This window comes from Theropithecus gelada, chromosome 17 (assembly GCF_003255815.1).
Source record: "Theropithecus gelada isolate Dixy chromosome 17, Tgel_1.0, whole genome shotgun sequence".
NCBI lineage: Eukaryota > Metazoa > Chordata > Mammalia > Primates > Cercopithecidae > Theropithecus > Theropithecus gelada.
Window position 1 is genome coordinate 60,795,350 of NC_037685.1, and position 22,222 is coordinate 60,817,571.

A 22,222-nucleotide genomic window follows, 5' to 3' on the forward strand; every position below is an offset into this window, starting at 1 on the left:
AATAAGAGCACCTGCTCAAAGCAATGTGCAATGGAACCCAAAATTTAGAAACTAAAATTAAAAAAGGGTGTATGTGAGAAAAACCAGAGATTGATAGTGAGAGTAAGTAGAGTATGTTAAAAAATTTATCAGAGTGCAGATGTAGAATGTTCTTTCATAGGAATATAATTTGCTGTAGCCAAGTACAATCTATCTGCTGTAACAATCATGCATATTTTACAGTGTGATTATGATAAAACTTTAAAGGCCTAATCTTTTGTTTCTACAATGTCAATTTGAAGGAGGACTTTGTATCTATTTCAACATTAAATGAGTATCAATTTAAGGGTTTATCTCTTCAACAGCTTGGATCAAAGCTTTTATAGCCCTTATTAAAGAATATTATTAAATGCTTATGATTCCTGAGATACAAGTTTGACACATAAACTGTGCTGTGATTTAGAACAGAGTTAATTAACAGATGTATCTTTTCATTTATAGCCCTTAGCACTATTTTTTGTTGTAACTTAAAGGAAATAGATTATTTAGTTCTCTCTTTTTTTAATGTTTAATATGAAAAAAACATTGATAATATGAACAGACTTAATGAGTACAGAATTGCATATATAAAAGGTACTGCCCACAGGTTGTATTCTAGGCCAAACTGCTAGCTACAGGAGAAAGTAACAGTAACGTTATATTATTATTAAACTTAGGGAAAAATGGAAACATGATTCTTTAATAAATATTTATTGACTTTAGCTATGTGCTAGACATTGTTTTTGGTGCTTTGAAGTCAGCAGTTGATGAGATTGTGCCCTAGAACTTGCATTCTGGTGAAACTTGCTCAAACCTTCCTGGGAGCATCACCTCACTAGGGCAGACGACCAGAGGACATAACTGAGGCTCAGGTCTTTAGGTAAACACACAGTACAGGTCTGAAAACACATTTTCCATTAACTTCCCTATTTTTCTGGCTAATGTTTCCTCCCTTGTTAACAATGCAATTTTTTGCTTCCTAAGTAGCCCAGTAAAGATCTAATATAAATGGATACAGTTTATCTAGTCAGTCTAAGACTAGGTTATCATACAGATTACGGCTATTTTTCCCACAGGTATAATAAAACTTCCATAATTTTATGAACATTTGCTAAATGCTTTTTTTGCTTTATTGACATTTATAGTTTGGCTGCTTACTCAGATTCCAGTGATTTTGTAACAATGGAATTAAAAAAATCTTATCCAGTGAGTTCTTTTTAACCCCAGTAAACTATAGATTCGTAGAGTAGTAGAACTGGAAGAGACCTGAGAGGTCATCCAGGTGTGTTGTCAATCAGGAGATGAAGACACTGTGGCCCAGGGAAGGTAGCGGACTTGCGATCAAGCAGCTCAGTGGTACCAGAGTGGTCATTGGTTCAGCCTCGGTCTCGTGGTCCTATTTAGAACTCACACTATGATGTGAAGGTCTCTGATTGAGTTTTTGTTTGTCTATCATAGGTTACAGACCACCCTGGAAAAGAAGAGTTCTGTTCTCCTCCCTATGCTCATTACGAAGTCCCTCCAACTTTCTATCGGTCAGCCATGCTCCTTAAGCCCCAGCTAGGATTGGGTGCAATGTCCCGTTTACCATCTGCAAAGAGCAGGATTCTGATTGCAAGTCAGAGGTCTTCAGCGAGCGCCATCCACCCACCAGGACCCATAACAACAGCCGCCAGTCTCTACAGTTCCGATCCTTCAGGTAACCGATCCAACAATTTTTGCCTTTTCCAGCTGTATGTTTAGATGGTCATCATGTAAGATGGTGATAATTGTCTAAAATATGAATGCCTTTCATCCTTTAAGGAGAGCCTTTTTCTATTCTTCCATCTGTCTGTAGATGCAGACATTTGTGAAACTCATCTGCGTGCAACTGTCATCCTTCATGTCACCTTTAAACTGATGGCCCTGAAAAACTGATCCAGCTTTTCAGAGTTTCTTCCTTCTCTAATCCTCCCTATAAAACAAGGCTCAGAAGTTGTTTTCTGTCAAAGGCCAAAGAGTAAATATTTTGGAGTATATGGGTCCTAAGGAGTCAGTGTCATAACTGTTTAGGGCCTTGGTCCATTTGGTGATGAGACAGAGAGAAGGTAGAGCCAAAGAAGTTCCTGACTCACTGGGCATGGGCTGCAAGAGAGAAAGCCATGGAGAACTCCAGGGTTTCTGGCCTGAGCAACTGGAAGAATGGAGTTGGCACATAGAGAAGTGCATTTAGAAAGGCAGGTAAGAGTCAAGCAAGGACATGAGAAGGTTGAAATGTCTTTGGTCATCCTGGAGGATACAGCATGGGATTTATGGGACTGGAGTTTAGAGGACAGGACCTGGCTAGAGATATAAAAGCGTTATCTGTAGGCAGACAGATGATATTCGGAGCTGTGATGCTGTCCTTCACCAAGCTGCCTTTGCTGTCCCCCACGACTACACCTTCATCAGGATGTTATAAATTTGATGTGAACTTGAATTATGCACCTTTGAAATAGTATGGTGTGACAAATGTTCACAGTTTTACTTTATGCACAAAATGTGGAAAAACTTCAAAGTTATAAAAATAATCTTAGTTGAGTTTTTCTTGCAACAGTCAAGGTTTTAAGACTATACTACTGTATAAAAATACCGCTGTGATAGAGACAGGCAGATCAAATTCTTCTGAGGCTGGCTGATTCATATTTTCACATTTTTGTAATAAGGGTGTCACTTCTTCAAAGTTCAGTTTGGTCCTGGAAGTACACATATGAGGGGCTGCCTCCATCCCTACGCCTTCAGGACTCAAACCCTTTTCCTTGGGTCTGTGGGTGTCTTAATTTAGAGAACAGTGTATGTTCCCATGGTTGATCATTGTATCACTCCTACAGGGCATGTATCACTCCTACAGGGCATGGAAGATGTCACATCCCTTCTTAGCACTGTTGGGGGGATCACCTGCCAGAGGCTCTGGGACAATGAGAGGTTCTTAATTTGGAGACTGGGGAGCTTTAGAGGGCAAGGACTCAGCTCCCTTGGCTCCTGAGCCCTTGAGCCAGGCCAGTAGCTCTTGGCTTGGCCTCTGGTCACTTGGCCAGTTGCAGGCAGCAGGCCCTTTCCCTTGTCAGACAGCTTTGCTGGAATCCCTAGTGCCTCCATCTTCAGTTTTGGCAATATGCCTCACTAATGCTCCTCTTTCTGCCGAAAGCTTTCCATTTTCATGTTGTTCTCAGAGATATTCCCTTGCTCCTCAATCCCTGTTTTGTTTTTATTTCACAAGAGACTTAGATGGTTCACTGAACACAGAGCCAAAGCCATTATCCACAAAACACTATTGATAGTTTCCCTTGAGATCTAGGAGGCTTAACTTTCAGACTGTCCTAGGAAATGAAGAGAATACCTGGAATAAAAAATAACTTCTGGAATAACAAAGACAAAGAAAAACCAGGCTTGGTATGGTGGCTCACAACTGTAATCCCGGCACTTTGGGAGGCTGAGGTGGATGGATCGCTGGAGGCCAGGAGTTTGAGACCAGCCTGGCCAACATGGGGAAACCCCATCTCTACTTAAAATACAAAAATTATCTGGACTTGGTGGTGCGTGTCTGTAATCCCAGCTACTCTGGAGGCTGAGGCACTAGAATCACTTGAACCCAAGAGGCAGAGGCTACAGTGAGCCAAGATCGCACCACTGCACTCCAGCCTGGGCCACAGGGTGAGACTGTCTCCAAAAAAGAAAAAAAAAAAAAAAAAAAAAAAAAAAAAAAAAAGGAAAGATGGGGAGGGGAGGGGAGGGGACCCAACAGCTAAGATTCCACGTGGAGGCACTGTGAGTACCTTCCCAAGGCCACTCTCAATTTGTTCCTCCATGACAAAAAGTCCTCTGACAGAAGGGAGTGAGGTTCACTTAAGACTCAAATTCAGAACACTGTGGTGAAGAAGAAACACTTGTACTTTTTGATAATTATGTATTGTACATTTACCATGATTTAGCCCAGATCTCCAAGGTAAACAAGGACAGATTTGTTTACATTAAAACTAACCTCCTTACAATTATGTGATCGATTTTAGAATAAGTGTGATGTGGTGCTGAGAAGAATGTATATTCTGTCAGTTTGGGGTGGAGAGTTCTGTAGATGTCTATTAAGTCAGTTTGGTCCAGAGCTAAGGTCAAGTCCTGAATATCCTTGTTAATTTTGTCTTGTTGATCTGTCTAATATTGACAGTGGGGTGTTAAAGTCTCCCACTATTACTGTGTGGGAGTCTAAACCTCTTTGTAGGTCTCCAAGAACTTGCGTTATGAATCTAGGTGCTCCTGTATTGGGTGCATATATATTTAGGATAGTTGGCTCTTCTTGTTGCACTGATCCCTTTACTATTATGTAATGCCCTTTTTAATTTTTTTTGATCTTTGTTGGTTTAAAGTCTGTTTTATCAGAAACTAGGATTGCAACCCTCGTTTTTTTTGCTTTCCATTTGCATGGTAAATATTCCTCCATCCCTTTGTTTTGAGCCTATGTGTGTCTTTACACGTGAGACGGGTTTCCTGAATACAGCACAATGATGGGTCTTGATTCTTTATCCAATTTGCCAGTCTGTGTCTTTTAACTGGGGCGTGGCGGCGGGCGCCTGTAGTCCCAGCTACTCAGGAGGCTGAGGCAGGAGAATGGCGTGAACCCGGGAGGTGGAGCTTGCAGTGAGCCGAGATCGCGCCACTGCACTCCAGCCTGGGTGACAGAGCGAGACTCTGTCTCAAAAAAAAAAAAAAAAAAAAAGGATTGTTATGTATGAATTTGATCCTGCCATTATGATGCTAGCTGGTTATTTTGCCTGTTAGTTGATGCAGTTTCTTCATGGTGTCGATGGTAATTACAATTTGGTATGTTTTTGCAGTGGCTGGTACCGATATTTCCTTTCCATATTTAGTGCTTCCTTCAGGAGCTCTTGTAAGGCAGGCCTGGTGGTGACCAAATCTCTCAGCATTTGCTTGTCTGTCAAGGATTTTACTTCTCCTTCGCTTACAAAGCTTAGTTTGGCTGGATATGAAATTCTGTGTTGAAAATTCTTTTCTTTAAGAATGTTGAATATTGGCCTCCCAGTCTCTTCTGGCTTGTAGGGTTTCTGCAGAGAGATCTGCTGTTAGGCTGATGGACTTCCCTTTGTGGGTGACCCGACCTTTCTCTGTGGCTGCCCTTAACATTTTTTCCTTCATTTCAACCTTGGTGAATCAGATGATTATGTGTCTTGGGGTTGCTCTTCTCAAGGAGTATCTTTGTGGCATTCTCTGTATTTCCTGAAATTGAATGTTGGCCTGTCTTGCTAGGTTGGGGAAGTTCTCCTGGATAATATCCTGAAGAGTGTTTTCCAAATTGATTCCATTCTCCTTGTCACTTTCAGGTACACCAATCAAATGTAGGTTTGGTCTTTTCACATGGTCCCATATTTCTTGGTGGCTTTATTCATTCCTTTTCATTCTTTTTTCTCTAATCTTGTCTTCATGCTTTATTTCATTGAGTTGATCTTTAATCTCTGATATCCCTTCTTCCAGTTGATCAATTCAGCTATTGATACTTGTGTATGCTTCACGAAGTTTTCATGCTGTATTTTTCAGCTCCATCAGGTCATTTATGTTCTTCTCTAAACTGGTTATTCTAGTTAGCAATTCATCTAACCTTTTTTCAAGGTTCTTAGCTTCCTTGCATTGGGTCAGAACATGCTCCTTTAGCTCAGAGGAGTTTGTTATTACCCACCTTTTGAAGCCTACTTCTGTCAGTTCATCAAACTCATTCTCCATCCAGTTTTGCTCCCTTGCTGGCAAGGAGTTATGATCCTTTGGAGGACAAGAGGTGCTCTGGTGTTTGGAATTTTCAGCCTTTTTGTGCTGGTTTTCCCTCATCTTGATGGATTTATCTACCTTTGTTATTTGATGTTGGTGATCTTCAGATGGGGCATCTTTTTTGTTGATGTTGATGTTACTGTTTTTGCATGGGCATCCTTTTTGTTGATGTTGATGTTACTGCTTTCTGTTTGTTAGTTTTCCTTCTAACAGTCAGGCACCTCTGCTGCAGGTCTGCTGGAGTTTGCTGGAGGTCTACTCCAGACCCTGTTTGCCTGGATATCACCAGTGGAGGCTGCAGAACAGCAAAGATTACTGCCTGCTCCTTCCTCTGGAAGCTTCATCCCAGAAGGGCACCCACCAGAGCCAGCTGGAGCTCTCCTGTATGAGGTGCTGGGAGGTGTCTCCCAGTCAGGAGGCATGGGGTTCAGGGACCCACTTGAGGAGGCAGTCTGACCCTTAGCAGAGCTCCAGCGCTGTGCTGGGAGATCCACTGCTCTCTTCAGAGCCAACAGGCAGGAATGTTTAAGTCTGTGGAAGCTGTGCCCACAGCCACCCCTTCCTCCAGGTGCTCTGTCCCAGGGAGATGAGAGTTTGATATATAAGCCCCTTACTGGGGCTGCTGTGTTTCTTTCAGAGATGCCTTCCAAAGCCACCGCTTCACGTAGGCCAGGTGAGCCTTGGAAAAGTCCAGCCCGGTGATACTCAGGAGTGGTGGCCTGTTGGGAAAGTGCCTCCGGGGTTTCCCGGGGCCTCGGGGACCATCTCTCTCAGATGCGGGCGGGCGTAGTCCCAGTCGGGAGGGGCTGTGGGGAGGGGCCTGGTGCAGACCCAGCGCTTCCCATTGACACAGACGACTTTGCAGTGGTCCTTGACCTGGGAGCAGAGGATGGGCCTGGACCACATATCCTGGTGCTTCTGGGCTTGGGGCAGCACCCTGGCCCGGGGCCAGCCCAGGAATCAGCTCAGGTACCTGCCCATGACAACAGTGCAGTGGTCGAGACCTTCCCTTAGAAATTGGGCTTCCAGAAGTTTCTGGCTGGGGCCAAGTGTGCAGAGCTTGGTGACCTTTGGAATCAGGACTCTGGAAAGCACACAACACATCGAGCGCTGGGCTCCCTCTGGCCATGGGGTCCCGCACGGGCCAGGGCAGCACCTCGCGGAATCGGAGACGTCACAGGGGGCAGCTGCAGTGGGGGAGGGCAGCACCCAGAGGATCTGGGGGACCAGGGAAGCTCAAGCCTCCATCCTTCCCCCTGATGGTCCCAACCACTTGGCTCTGGGCAGAGGGGCCTAGCATCTGCCTCTACTTTTGTGCCTGACCTTTAAAGGAAGATAGAATTTCTGCCTGGTCCTGAAAACTACAGATGCCTGTTGACAGAAGTGTGCTCTCTTTGATCAGCCTGAAAATGAACACAATACACTTGGATACTCCTTCAAAGAAAAACAAATCATTTACTCATATCAGTAAAGGTGATGTGTGTTTCATTCTTCTAGGATGGATGTTAATGTCACTTTTTGCAATTTTGCTCTTAAGAAAATGGAGCCATCAGGTTTTGTTTTAGCACTGACAATGTTGATTTTATGTGGATTTCCTATAATTTCCAGCCTTCATACATCCATGAATAGATTGTCTCTGAACACTAATGTCATTTCTCTCATTTAACTTTTATTTATTTTTAAAATATTATTTCAGTAGTTTTTTGGGGAAAGGTGATGTTTGGTTATGCGTATAAGTTATTTAGTTGTGATTTCTGAGGTTTTGGTGCACCCTTTACCCAAACAGTGTAAACTGCACCCCATGTGTAGTCTTTCATCCTTCACTCACCTCCCACCCATTTCCCCAAAGTCCCCAAAGTGCATTGTGTCATTATTAAGCCTTTGCATTCTCATAGCTTAGCTCCCACTTATGAGTGAGAACATACGATGTTTACTTTTGCATTTCAATTCTTACTTCACTTGGAATAGTGGTCTCCAGATTCTTCCAGGTTCCTGCGAATGCCGCCATTTCATTCCTTTGTAAGGCTCATTAGTATTCCATAGTACATTTGTACCACATTTTCTTTATCCACTCGTTAATTGATGGGCATTTGGGCTGATTCCATGTTTTTGCAATTGCGAATTCTGCTATTACAAACATGTGTGCCAGTATCTTTTTGTAGCATGACTTCTCTTCCTCTGAGTAGATACCTGGGATTGCTGGATCAAATGGCAGTTCTGCTTTTAGTTCTTTAAGGAGTCTCCACACTGTGTTCTGTAGTGGTTTGTACTAGTTTACATTCCCACCAGCAGTTTACAAGTGTTCCCTTTTCACCACGTGCCCACCAACATCTATTGTTTTTTGATTTTTTTATTATGGTCATTCTTGCAGGAGTAGGATGGCATCACATTGCGGTTTTGATTTGCATCTCCCTAATAATTAGTGATGATGGTCATTTTTTCATGTTTGTTGACTATTTGTATATTTGAGAATTGAGAATTGTTTATTTTTGTCTTTAGTCCACTTTTTGATGGAATTATTTTTTTATTGCTGACTTGTTTGAGTTCCTCATAGATTCTGAATATTAGTCCCTTGTCAGATGCATTGTTTGTGAAGATTTTCTCCCATTCTGTGGGTTGTCTGTTTACTCTGCTGATTATTGCTTTTACTGTGCAGAAGCTTTTTAGTTGAATTAAGTCCCAGCTATTTATCCCTGTTTTTATTGCATTTGCTTTTGGGTTCGTGGTCATAAAATCCTTGCCTAAGATAATGTCTAGAGGGGTTTTTCTGATGTTATCTTCTGGAATTTTTATGGTTTCAGGTCTTAGATTTAAGTCTTTTATCCATCTTGAGTTAATTTTTGCATAAGGTGAGAGATGAGGATCCAGTTTCATTCTTCTTGCCAATTATCCGAGCACCATTTGTTGAATAGGGTGTGCTTTCTCCAGTTTATGTTTTTGTCTGCGTTATTGAAGATCAATTCGTTGTAGGTATTTGGCTTTATTTCTGGGTTCTTTATTCTGTTCCATTGGTCTATGAGCCTGCTTCCATAGTCACCTGTTTTGGTGACTTTAGTCTTATAGTATAGTTTGAAGTCAGGTAATGCGATGCCTCCAGATTTGTTCTTTTTGTTTAGCCTTACTTTGGCTATGTGGATTCTTTCTTGGTTCTGTATGAATTTTAGAATTGTTCTAGTTTGGTATTTTGATGGAAATTGCCTTGAATTTGTAGATTGCTTTTGGCAGTGTGGTCATTTTCACAATATTGATTCGATCCATCCATGAGCATGGCATGTGTTTCCATTTGTTTGTGTCATCTTTAATTTTTTTCAGCAGTGTTTTGTGGTTTTCCTGGTAGAGGTCTTTCACCTCTTTGTTTAGGTGTAATATACTCCTAAGTGGTTTTTGTGTTTATTTGTTTGTTTTGCAGCTATTGTAAAAGGGGTTGAGTTCTTGATTTGATTCTCAGCTTGGTTGCTGTTGGTGTATAGCAGTGCTACTGATTTGTGTACATTGATTTTGTATCCTGAAACATTGCTGAATTCATTTATCAGTTCTAGGAACTTTTACGATGAGGTTTTAGGGTTTTCTAGGTACGCCATTATATCATCAGTGAACAGCGACAGTTTGACTTCCTCTTTACTGATTTGTATGCCCTTTATTTCTTTCACTTGTCTCATTGCTCTGGTTTGGACTTCCAGTACTATGTTGAATAGAAGTGGTGAAAGTGGGCATCCTTGACTTGTTCCACTTCTTAACGGGAGTGCTTTCACCTTTTCCCCATTCAGTATAATGTTGGCTGTGGGATTGTCATAGATGGCTTTTATTACCTTAAAGTATGTCCTTTCTATGCTGATTTTGCTGAGGGTTTTAATCATAAACGGATGGTGGATTTTGTAAAATTCTTTTTCGGTCTCTATTGAGATGATCATGCTATTTTTGTTTTTAATTCTGCTTATGTCGTATATCACATTTATTAACTTGCTTATGTTAAACCATCCCTGCATCGCTACTATGAAACCCACTTGATCATGTTGGATTACCTTTTTTATATGCTATTGGATTCCATTAGCTAATATTTTGTTGAGGATTTTTGCATTTATGTCTATCAGGGAGATTGATCTGTAATGTTCCTTTTTTGTGATGTTCTTTCCTGGTTTTAGTATTAGGGTGATACTGGCTTCGTAGAGTGATTTAGGGACAATTCCTTCTTTCTGTATTTCTTGAAATAGCATCAATAGGATTGGTACCAATTCTTTTTTGAGTGTCTCATAGAATTCAACTGTGAACTTGTCTGATCCTGCACTTTTTCTTGTTGGCATTTTTTAAATTAACATTTCAGTCTTGCTGCTTATTACCGGTCTGTTTGGAATTTAATTTCTTCTTGGCTTAATCTAGGAATCTTGTGTATTTCAAGGAATTTATTTATCTCCTCTAGGTTTTCTACTATGTGCATGTAAAGGTGTTCATAGTAGCCTGGAATGATCTTTTGTATTTCTGTAGTAGCAGTTATAATATCCCCTGTTTTTTTTCTAATCGAGTTTATTTGGATCTTTCCTCTTCTTTTCTTGGTTAATCTTGCTAATGGTCTATCAATTTTGTCTATCTTTTCAAAGACCTAGCTTTTTTTCATTTATCTTTTGTATTATTTTTGTCTTACAATTGTATTTAGTTCTGCTCTGATCTTTGTTATTTCTTTTCTTCTGCTGGGTTTGGGGTTTGGTTTGTTCTTGTTTCTCTAGTTTCTTGAGCTGTGACCTCAGATTGACTGTTCGTCCTCTTTCTAACTTTTTGATGCAGGAACTGCTTTTGCTGTAACCCAAAGTTTTCGTATGTTGTGTCACTATTATCATTCAGTTCAAATAATTTTTAAATTTCCATCTTGATTTCATTATTGATGCAATAATCATTCAAGAGTGGGTTATTTAATTTCCATGTATTTGCATGCTTTTGAGGGTTCCTTTTTGAATTGATTTACAGTTTTATTCCACTGTAGTTTGAGAGAGTACTTGATATAATTTCAATTTTCTGAAATTTATTGAGACTTCTTTTGTGGCCATTCATATGCTGTATCTTGGAGAATGTTCCATGTGCTGATGAATGTACATTCTGCAGTTGTTGGGTAGAATGTTCTGTAAATATCTGTTAAGTCCATTTGTTCTAGGGTATAGTTGAAGTCCATTGTTATTTTGTTGACTTTCTATCTTGATGACCTGTCTAGTGCTGTCAGTGGGGTACTGAAGTCTCCCACTATTATTGTATTGCAGTCTATGTCATTTTTTTAGGTTTAATACTAATTGTTTTATAAATTTGGGAGCTCCATTTTTAGGTGTATGTATATTTAGGATTGTGATATTTTCCTGTTGGACTAGTCCTTTTATCATTATATAATCTTCCTCTTTGTCTTTTTCAACTGCTTTTGCTTTAAAGTCTGTTTTCTCTGATATAACAATAGCTACTCCTACTCACTTTTGGTGTCTATTTGCATAGAATATCTTTTTCCACCCCTCTACCTTAAGTTTATGTGAGTCCTTATATATTGTTAGGTGAGTCTCTTGAAGAGAGCAGATACTTGGTTCATGAATTCTTTTCCCTTCTGCCATTCTGTATCTTTTAAGTGGAACATTTAGGCCATTTACATTCAATGTCAGCATTGAGATGTGAGGTGCTATTCTATTCATCATGCTGGTTGTTGCCTGAATACCTTTTTTTCCTTTTTTTCATTATGTTACTGTTTTATAGGTCCTGTGAGATTTATGCTTTTAAGGGCATTCTATTTTGATGTATTTTGAAGATTTGTTTCAATATTTACAACTCTTTTTTGCAGATCTTGTAGTACTGGCTTGGTAGTGGCAAATTCTCTCAACATTTGTTGTCTGCAAAAGACTATCTGTCTTTCATTTATGAAGCTTAGTTTCATTGGATACAAGACTCTTGGCTGACAATTGTTTTGTTTAAGGAGGCTAAAGGTAGGACCCCAGTCCCTTCTGGCTTGTAGGGTTTCTGCTAAGAAATCCGCTGTTAATCTGATAGGTATTCCTTTATAAGTCACTCAATACTTTTTCCTCACAGCTTTAAGTTTCTTTCCTTGTTATCACTTTACAAAACCTGATGACTGGGTGCCTAGGCAATAATCTTTTTGTGATAAATTTTTTGGGTTTATTTGAGCTTCTTGTATGTGGCTATCTGGATCTCTAGCACAGCCAGGGAAGTTTTCCTTGATTATTCCCTCTAATATGTTTTCCAGACTTTCAGATTTCTTTTCTTTCTCAGGAACACCAATTATTCTTATGTTTGATCATTTGACATAATTCCAAATTTCTTGGAGGCTTTGTTCATTTTATAAATTCTTTTTTCTTTGTCTTTGATGGATTGAGTTAATTCAAAAGCCTTGTCTTCAAGCTCTGAAGTTCTTTCTTCTGCTTGTTTGATTCTGTTGTTGATGCTTTCCAGTGTATTTTGTAGAGTCAGGTCCGGGGGGTCCCGAGTGAACAAGCTTGTGTTCCCACAGAGAGAGGGTGCTCCAACCTATTGATACCTGCATGCATTCTCCAACCCGGAAGACTTCTGAGTCCTATACTTTAGGGATTTTTATAAGGCTTCATCACACAGACATGACTGATTCTTAACTCAATCTCCAGCCCCAGAGGAAGGGGAGAGAGGGAACTGAAAGTTCCAAGCTTCTAATCATGGCTTGGTCTTTCTGGTGACCAGTCCTATCCTGAAACTATCCAGGAGCCACCAAGAGAGTCTGTCATTAGAGCAAATGATGCTTCTGTTACCCAGGAAATTCCAAGGGATTTAGGAGCTCTGTGTCAGGAACTGGGATCAAAACCAAATGTTAGAACAAAAGATTCTTCCAGCACTCATATCACTCAGGAAATTACCAGGGTTTTAGGAACTCTGTTTCAGAAATTGGGGGCAAAGACCAAATATATATATTTCTTATTATGTCGCAGATGACTTGAATCCTTTTAAATTTATCGAGCCTTGTTTATGACCCATTACAAGATCTACCCTGGTAAACATTTCATGCATACTTAAAAACAGTGTCTACTCTGCTGTTTCTGTGTGGAGTGTTCTACAAATATCACAGGTCAAGTTGGCTGAAGCATTGTCAGGTATTCTATACCCTCACTGATTTTCTCTCTACATGTTCTATCAGTGGCTGCGAGAGGGCTTGAAATCTCAGACTGTAATTGCAGACTTGTTTGTTTCCTTTCCAATTTTATCAGCCTTTCTTCCATATATTCTGAAGCTCCATAAGGTATATAAAGTTTTAGTTTATCATTTTAATGAATTGGCCACTTTATCATTATGAAATGAACTTCTTTTTCCCCAGTCATATTTTTTTCCTTGAAATCTCCTTTTTTTCATTATTAATAGAACCACTTCAGCTTTCTCTTAGTTTCAGCATGGTGTAATATTTCCATACTAACCTTTTCATCTATTTGTCTGTTTATTTTTAAGTAGGCTTCTTATAAGCCACATATAATTAGATCTTACCTTTTTATCCAATCTGAAATCTCTGCATTTCATATACATTTGATGTTATTACTGGTTTGAGATTAAATCTACCATCTCACCATATTTTCTATTCAACACATATGTTCTTTCTTTTCCCTCTTTTACTTCCTTCTTTTGGCATTGAATAGTTTTCTATGATTCCATTTATCCCCTTTGTTCATGTATTAGATATCTGTCTTTTATTTTTGTGTTCTCAGTGGTTGTTTTAGAGTTCATAATATTAATATATGTATTTAGCTTTTAACATTCCAGCTTCAAGTTATATTATATCACTTTGTACATGGTGTAAGAATGTTATAATAGCATATTTCCATCTGTCTCCTGGCATTCGTGGTATTGTTATTAGATATTTTACTTCTACATATGTTATGAACCTATACTACATTGTTCTTATTGATGGTCAACATTCAGTTTTCTTTTAAAGAAATTTAAATAAGAAAAAGTCTTTTGAGTTACTCATTTAATTGCAATTTTTAGTATTCTTTGTTTCTTTGTGTAGATCCACATTTCTATCTGGTATCATTTTTCTTCTGTCTGAAGGACTTCCTTTAACGTTTATTGTAGTGGAGGTTTGCTGGTGGTGAATTCTTTTGGATTTTGTTCCCCTTACTTTTGATAAATATTTTTGCTGTGTTCAGAATCCAAGTTGGTATTTTTTTCTTTAAATATTTAAAGATGCTGTTTTGTTTATGTCTATGTTGAATGATGTCTAGTGGAAAATCTGCTGTTATTCTTATCTTTGGGTCTTTGTACATAATGTGTCTTTTTTTCTGGCTGCTTTAAAGATGTTCTCTTTTTCATGGGTTTTGAGCAGTTTAATTACAATATGCCTTGATGTTGTTTTCTTCGTGTTTTTGTGCTTGAAGTTTGTTGAGATTTTTGGATCTGTTTTATATGCTTTTCATCAAATTTGGGGTGTTTTTCACATTGTTTCTTCAAATATTTTCAGTCCTAGTTCTTCCTCTTCAGGGACTCCAATTACACATATATTAGTCCTCTTGAAGTTGCCCTACAGCTCCTGTTCAAAGTGATATTCTGTTCATTTCTTTGAGTATTTCTTCTCTCTGTGTTTCATTCTGGATAGTTCCTCTTGCTATATCTTCACTACTTTTCCTTTCCCTTTCTTTTTCTTAAAATAACATTTATTTACTAACTCACTATTCTGTATGTTAGACATCCAGATGTGGCTTACCTTGAATTCTCTGCTTAAATGATCACAAGGCTGATATGAAGATGTCAGCCAGGCTGAGTTCTTGACTGGAGGCTCTGGAGAAATATTTGCTTTTAAAGTCATTTAGGTTGTTGGTAGAATCTAGCTCATGTGCTTGTAGTACTAGAGTTTTTGTTTCCTTGCTGGCTATCAGTCAGAGACCACCTTCAGCTCATAGGGCCACCCACATTCCTTGCTATGTGCCCCTCTTTATCTTCAAAGCAGTAATGGTATGTTGAATCCTTCTCAGACTTCAAATCTCTGACATGCAGCTCTATGACCAGCTGGAGAAAACTCTGCTTTTAGTAGACTTACTTAATTAGGCCAGGTGCACCCAAGATAATCTTCCTCTTAATATGTAATACAACATAGTCATGAGAGTAGTGTCTCATCATGTTCATGCAGTTGTTTTAGTCCACTTGGGCTGCTATGACAAATACCATAGACTGGGTGACTTAAACAACAGATTTTTTTTTCTCATGATTCTGGAGGCTGAGAAATCCAAGAGCAAGGTGCTGACTGATTTGTTTCTGGTGAGGGCCCTCTTCCTTGTTTGCAGGTGGGTGCATTTTTTGCCATAACCTTACATGTGGGAGAGATAGATTATTGCTCTCATAATTCCTCTAAGAACACTAATCCCATTCATGAGGGCCCCACTCTCAGGACATAATCACCTCCTAAAGGCCCCACTTACAGATGTCATCACATTGGGAATTAAGGCATATATATATATGTATGTATCTTGAGAGGACACACACAGTTCATACCAGCAGAGTATGTACATGAAGGGGCAATCATTGAGGGCAAGTGTAGGGTCTTGCCACCACAGGTGGATTTCGAGTCCTAAAGAATGGCAACCTGGAAATGCTATATAACCACAGTGGAGAGGTCTGGGAGGGACAGTTTTTCTTTTTCCAGGATCTTCATTTCTTTTTGATGATGATGCTTCTTTTTTCAGATTACTGAATATCAAAGAAAATCAACTGAAATGGTTAGTGCCTCCATCAGGCCTTTGGGCCTTCAAATGACATCTGGCCTCGGAGAAGCTTTCTGGGTGTCTCATTTAAGGAGAGTTCCTCTCCACTGCTGGGCTATAAATGGAATCATGGCAGGAACTGTATTTTCTGTCATCTCTCCCATCCCCAAAACAAAACAAGCCATAACAACCAACATCCCCTGACCTTCATATTTCTGACACATCTTCCCCCCATCTGGACACCCAGGCTTGAGAAAGAATTGTTTATGTTCTCCATCCCAGTCCCCGTGCTTACAAATGACTCTACTTCCTGCCATCTAGACACCCCACTATTCTACTACAAAAGCCACTACTAACCTCTTAGTAAGTCTTTTTTTTTTTTTTTTTTTTTTTTGAGATGGAGTCTTGCTCTGTCGACCAGGCTAGAGTGCAGTGGTGCAGTCTCAACTCACTGCAAGCTCCGCCTCCCGAGTTCATGCCATTCTCCTGCCTCAGCCTCCCAAGTAGCTGGGACTACAGGCCCCCACAACCACGCCCGGCTAATTTTTTGTATTTTTAGTAGAGACGGGTTTTCACTGTGTTAGCCAGGATTGTCTCGATCTCCTGACCTTGTGATCTGCCCCCCTCAGCCTCCCAAAGTGCTGGGATTACAGACATGAGCCACCATGCCCGGCCAAAATTTACCGTTTCAAAGTGTACATTTCAGTGATCCCTGGCAACCACTAGTCTTTTTTTTGTTTGTTTTATGGATTTTGTCTCCTCTGGAAGTTTCATGTAAATGGAATCATAGGCTTTGAGCCTGTTTGTGTCTGTTTCTTTCACTTAGTATAATGTTTTTAATGTTCATCCATGATTCAATATTTTATTTCTTTTGATGGCTGAATAATATTCTATTGTACGGATATAAAACAATTTGTTTATCCATGTGTTAGTTGGTGGACATTTTGGTCGTTTCCACTTTTTGCCTACTATCATTAATGCTGCTATGAAAATTTGTGTCACTAATCTTTTCTTTTGTAGTATCTAATCTACTCTTCATTCCTTTCAGTGTATTTTTCATCTCATACATTGGAATTTTTTTCTCTACGATTCTTATTTAGGTCTTTTTTGTCTTCCTTGTCTTACTTGACATGTTAAGTTATTCCTCTAGCTTCTTAAACATATGAAATATATTTACAATAACTCTTTAACTGTCCCTGTCTAGTAATTCTATTATCTGTGTCATTTCTTGGTCAGTTTCAATTGATTGCATCTTCTCATTATGGGTGGTATAAGCCTGCTTGTTTGCATGCCAGGGGATTTTTTTTAGATGACACACATTGTGAATTTTTCCTTTATGAGTATTGGATATATTTTTATTACCATAGACTTTTTTGAGATAGGGTCTCACTCTCTTGCCCATCACTGCAGTGGCAAGATAATGGCTCACTGAAGCCTCAACTTCCCCGACTCAAACAATCCTCCCACATCAGCCTCCCAAGTAACTAGGACTATAGGCACCACCATACTTGGCTAATTTTTTAAGGTTTTTGTAGAGACAAGGTCTTACTATATTCTCAGGCTGATTTCAAACCCCTGGACTCAGGCAATCCTTCTGCCTCAGCCTTGCAAAGTGCTGGAATTACAGGCACACACCCCTGCACACAGCTAAATTTTGTATTTTTTATAGAGGTGGGGTCTTGCTATGCTGCTCGGACTGTCTTGCTGTGTTGCTGTAACTCCTGGGCTCAAGCAGTCCACGTGCCTCAGCCTCCCGAAGTGCTGGGAATACAGACATGAGCCACCATGTTTAGCCCCCATAAGTATTCTTGCCTTTTTTTCTGGAGTAAAGTCATATCACTGAGAAACAGTCTGATCATTCTGGGTTTTGCTTTTCAGACTTATTAGGCATGTAGTGATCAGCAGTTCTTCCAAAAATATGTACAGTCTGGCCCGTTAAGAAAAAGAGTGTTGACCCTGTCTTTGCATATTGTCAGGTTACTATTCAGAATAGTGCCATTTAACTGAAAAAGCAAATGGCAAATTTTGCAACTCTTTGGCCAGTGAGAGTCTAAGATGGAAGACAAGGTGAATTTAAAGTTTATTAATGGATTTTACTGAAATCTATTCACAAGGACATCCTTTTGTTTGTTATTTTTCTGGAGAGCTGTCCCAACATAAGGCATTGGGGACTGTGCTGGAGTACTAGTGCCAGGGAGGCTCTGATGAGGCCCTTAGGATGGCGGGGGGCTTAGGCAGGCTGAAGTTTACCCATCTCTGAAAGGCTGGCAGGATCACAGCTGTGGAGCTGTCAGTCATATGCCAGACATCATCTGGACAAACTCAGCCCTTTGGCTGAGAGGTTTAGCAATGAAGCTGGAGACTGACCATTAAAGGAATCTCCAGGACTGTTCTCCTCTCTCGTTCCAAAACCCCTTAAGGTTTTCTCCTTGAGGTGATTTTAAAAAAGTGGAACTCAGAAGTCTGTCAAATGCAGAAAACACCTAAAAATGATGCTTTCAGCTGTGGGTCTCAGTACAGGTCAGTGGAGCCCACAGAGCAGGAGACTCGCCCTGCAGGGCAGGGCTGGGAATCCCATGTTAGAGCAATGGGGACGAGTAGATGCATAGGAGGCAGGAGCGTCCACAGCCCTTGTTTTCTACCACACAGCAGCAGGGAGGCAGCAGAATGAGACAACCCACATCTTTACAATAGTCAACCAGTGAGTGTGGTGTCAGGAGACTCTAAAATACAAGCATTCTGCAGCTGTCAGTTTCATTTGTCTGGAGAGAAGCCCAGGTTGAAAAACAGCCTGTGCCTCACACATACCTCAGGTCCTAAGGAGCTTCTCTGTGAGTAGCGAGAGTTCCCGCCAGTGTAAAACCTGACTCTAGCCCTTCCTGCATGAACCTCATGCAAACGGCTGGACAGGAAAAACTGCCCTCTGAGAAGATGAGGAAGGGTCAGAGTCTCCATCTTCCCATGCCCCTTTCTCTCCTTACCTACACACAACTGCTAGGCCCGGATTCAAGAGCCTGGGTCCCTAGGAAACCCAAAAAGTGTGTTCTTTTTCTGTTTCTCTCCCTTTCTCTTACATACTTTTATTACCATAAAATGTTATGGAACTAGATACCCAATCAGTTTTACCTGTTATGGTCAAAATGAAGTGTAGAGACTGGAACACCCCCTTATGCAAATCCTGGGGCCCACATGGACTCATCTCAACAGAGACATTTAAGAAGCTTATTCCAGCCACCAAGAGCAAATAAGATATTCCAATCCACACCTGGTTCTTACAAAGCAAGTGACCCCATCCTCACCACTCCAAACTCTCACTTTCCTTTTCTCTCCTCATGTCTCCTATCCTGTATCTTTACTGGAGCCCCTCTCTTTCTCTGTGACTCTCAAATATGCCCCAGGGGAGCTCTCACTCTCCCTTGGCATCCACCTCGGTCACGACCATCAGCATCATCTTAGCCCCTCTTCACACCCAGCTTCACTACTGCTGAACATAGGGTAACTGCCTGATCTTTCACTCTGGTTCTACCGGTGTCCTGTGTTCCTGCAGAGGACAGGGAAACTCTGAACTTTCTGCCTCAGGTCTTGAAAAACTTTGAGAATATTTCCACTGGACTCTCAGCTCATCTTCTCATAGGACGAGGTCTTTCTGTCTAGCTGTTTGCACAAGTAGTATGTTCCAGGCAGAAGAAACAATAAACACAAATGCCTTGAGATGGAAATGAGCCTGATGTGGTCAGAGAACAGAGAGAAAGCCAGTGTGGGTCGAGTAAGTGAGAGGAGGAGAGTGGGAGAGGAAGTAGGGAGGTGGTTGATGTACAGATCACATGGGGCCTCAAGGCCCGGGTTAGAAGTTTGGATATTAATTCCGGTGTGATGGGAAACCCCACAAAAGTTTTAAACATCATCTGATTTATGTTTTTACAAAGATTATCCTGGGTAGTCTCTGTGGAATAGGAGAGATAATAACAGAAGCAGAGAGGTCAGTTGTAAGCTGTTACAGTTTACAGATGAGAGTTACTGTCAGGACAGCTGGGAAGATGGAAGGAGAAAGGGATGGAATTGTTGGGATACATTTTGGAGATAGAGCCAGCAGGATTGGACTCTGAGCATGGGTGATGGGGAAACAGAGGAACCAATCATGACTGCTAGAATTTTGGCTTGAGCCACTGGGAGGATGGTGATGTTATTTATTCATGTAGGTTGACTAACCAGTTCGACTCGGGAGGGACGAGGCCTGTGCAGAAATATGAAGAACTCCCTTTGGGGAATTCTTGTGGAGTTTTCAGAGGTAATTATGAGTCAGGGGTTCTTGAAGAGGTCAGGGCTGGAGATTGAAATCTGCAGCTCACTAGATGCCAAGTCAGAGGACTGCAGCTAGGGAAAAGGTGCCCCAAGATGGGCCCCTACAACATTCTGACATTTAAAGATCTGGCAAAGAAGGCTCAGCAGCAACAGCTAGTGTAGAGGGTGGAAAACCAGAAGAATGTGGTGTCCCAGAAGCCACAAGAAGGAAGTGCCTCAAAGAAGCAAAAAATGGTCAATAATTTTGAATGCCACTGGGCAGTTGAAGGGAGAGAAAGGATCAGTGAATTTGGCAACATGGAATAAATACGTTGATTCTCTTTACAAGAACACTTTAAGTGGAGTCATGGAGACCAATCCTCATTAGCCAGAGAGAGAGGGAAGTTGACACCCAAGTGTAGCCAACTCAAGCTTATGAAATATAAGGGGCAAATAGCAAAAATGGCCAGACAGGACTTGCAGCTCTTTCATGATTTGGGAAACGAGAATGATTCTGTTATGGTCAGAGTTTCTGAAAACCACTTAACAATAATTTGACAACACTCACATGCAGAACTTCCTTGAAAGTCGCCTCTCTACTGACCTCGGCCCAAATAGACACAGCACTGTCAGCTGTCCCCAAATGTGTTTTGGGTCACAAAAAAGTCTATTAACTTCACAGGTAACTGATACTTTAATTTTATTGCTGTCATTTTACAAAATATTATCTGCAGTCATTTTCCCAGGTCTACTTGCTCAGCTTTTTTCTTAGAAAATCAAAACAGACCTGGCATAGTGGCTCACGCCTGTAATCTCAGCACTTTGGGAGGGTGAGGCAGGTGAATCACCTGAGGTCAGGAGTTCGAGACCAGCCTGGCCAACATGGCAAAACCCTATCTCTCTGAAAATACAAAAATTAGCCAGACACAGTGGCAGGCACCTGTAATCCCAGCTACTCACAAGGCTGAGACACAGGAATCACTTGAACCTGGGAGGCGGAGGTTGCAGTGAGCTGAGATCACACCACTGCATGCTAGCCCGAGCAACAGATAGAGAGTCTGTCTAAAAAAAAAAAAAAAAAAAAAAGGAAAAGGAAAAGAAAATGAAAACAGCTAGCAGCTGGAGGATATCTTAAAGAAGCAAGGACAATGAAAATGGTCCAAGCAAATGGACAAAGCCTCTGAATGGCTCACTGCAAGAAATTTCAGAGGATGAATAGAAGTTAAGTAAGCTATTGTCCCAAACAATGAAAGATGCCCATTGTAAGGCTGTGGGGAGAAGAGTTACTCTGACACGCCTCAGGGAAAGTAATAACTTTTTAAAAGGCTGAACTTGTATATGGAATTATTTTGACAACCTTAGTATAATAATGATGATTGATATGGTGCTGTATCACCACCCAAATCTCACCTTGATTGTAGTTCCCATAATCCCCATGTGTTGTTGGGAGGGACCAGGTGGAGATAATTGAATTATGGGGATGGTTTTCCCTTCCTATTTTTGTGATAGTCAGTTCTCACGAGATCTGATGGTTTTACAAGGGGCTTCCCCCCTCACTGGGCACTCATTCTCTGTCCTGCTGCTCTGTGAAGAGGTACCTTCCGTCATGATTGTAAGTTTCCTGGCCTCCCCAGCCATGCAGAACTGTGAGTCAATTAAACCTTTTTCTTTATAAATTACCCAGTCTTGGATAATTTATTCTTCATAGCAGCATGAGAATGAATTGATACAATGACAATGATATTAATGTATCATTGCAAATACAATGAAGATGGTAACTAATGTGACTATTCAGAGTTATTATTATATGTATTTTATATAATCTGCCAACAAGCCTGTGAGATTGTTCTTTTGTTTTCTTCACAGATAAGGATGTTGCTCTATAGATGAGGCTCAGGGTGATTAAGTAACACTGACAAGATCACAAGTCTAGTAATTCAGAGTAGTAGTACCCACGTGGAGATCCATGGGGGCACTAATTCATGTTGTTTATCAGGAAGATGACAGAGCATTGCCATGTAGGTGCAACTGGAAGGCCCAGTTCACAGTGTCCCCTTGGGCATATAGGAAGGTTTCAGTTTGGGGAGGTTTGCAAGTTAAGGTCAAACCTAGCTGAATTAATTAAGACCTTTTCATAATCCCCTAAATTTCCCTTTTGCCCCTTACTAGACAATCCCCAATCCTACTACCTTACCCCAGGTGAATACTCATCTGCTTTTTGATGCTATAAATTATATCATATTTTTTAGACTTTCGTATAAATGGGATCATACAGTATGTACTGTTTTTGTATCTGGTGCCTGTCACTCATAATGTTTTTGAGATCCACTCATGTTATTACATGCGTTTGTAGTTCATTCCTTTTATTGCCGAGTATTGTATGGATGCATATACTACAATTCAATCATCCATTCACCTGTTGATAGACATTTGGGTTA

General features: G+C 40.5%; 1 protein-coding gene across 1 annotated transcript in view; it reads left to right on the forward strand.

Moving 5' to 3' along the window:
- The window catches only part of MTUS2 (microtubule associated scaffold protein 2), a 624,304-nt gene that overhangs the window by 206,671 nt on the left and 395,411 nt on the right, over nucleotides 1-22,222 (forward strand). Inside the window, exon 4 of the mRNA XM_025364093.1 lies at nucleotides 1,477-1,717. Coding sequence (XP_025219878.1) covers nucleotides 1,477-1,717 — 241 coding nt within the window. The remainder of the gene's footprint in view (nucleotides 1-1,476; nucleotides 1,718-22,222) is intronic.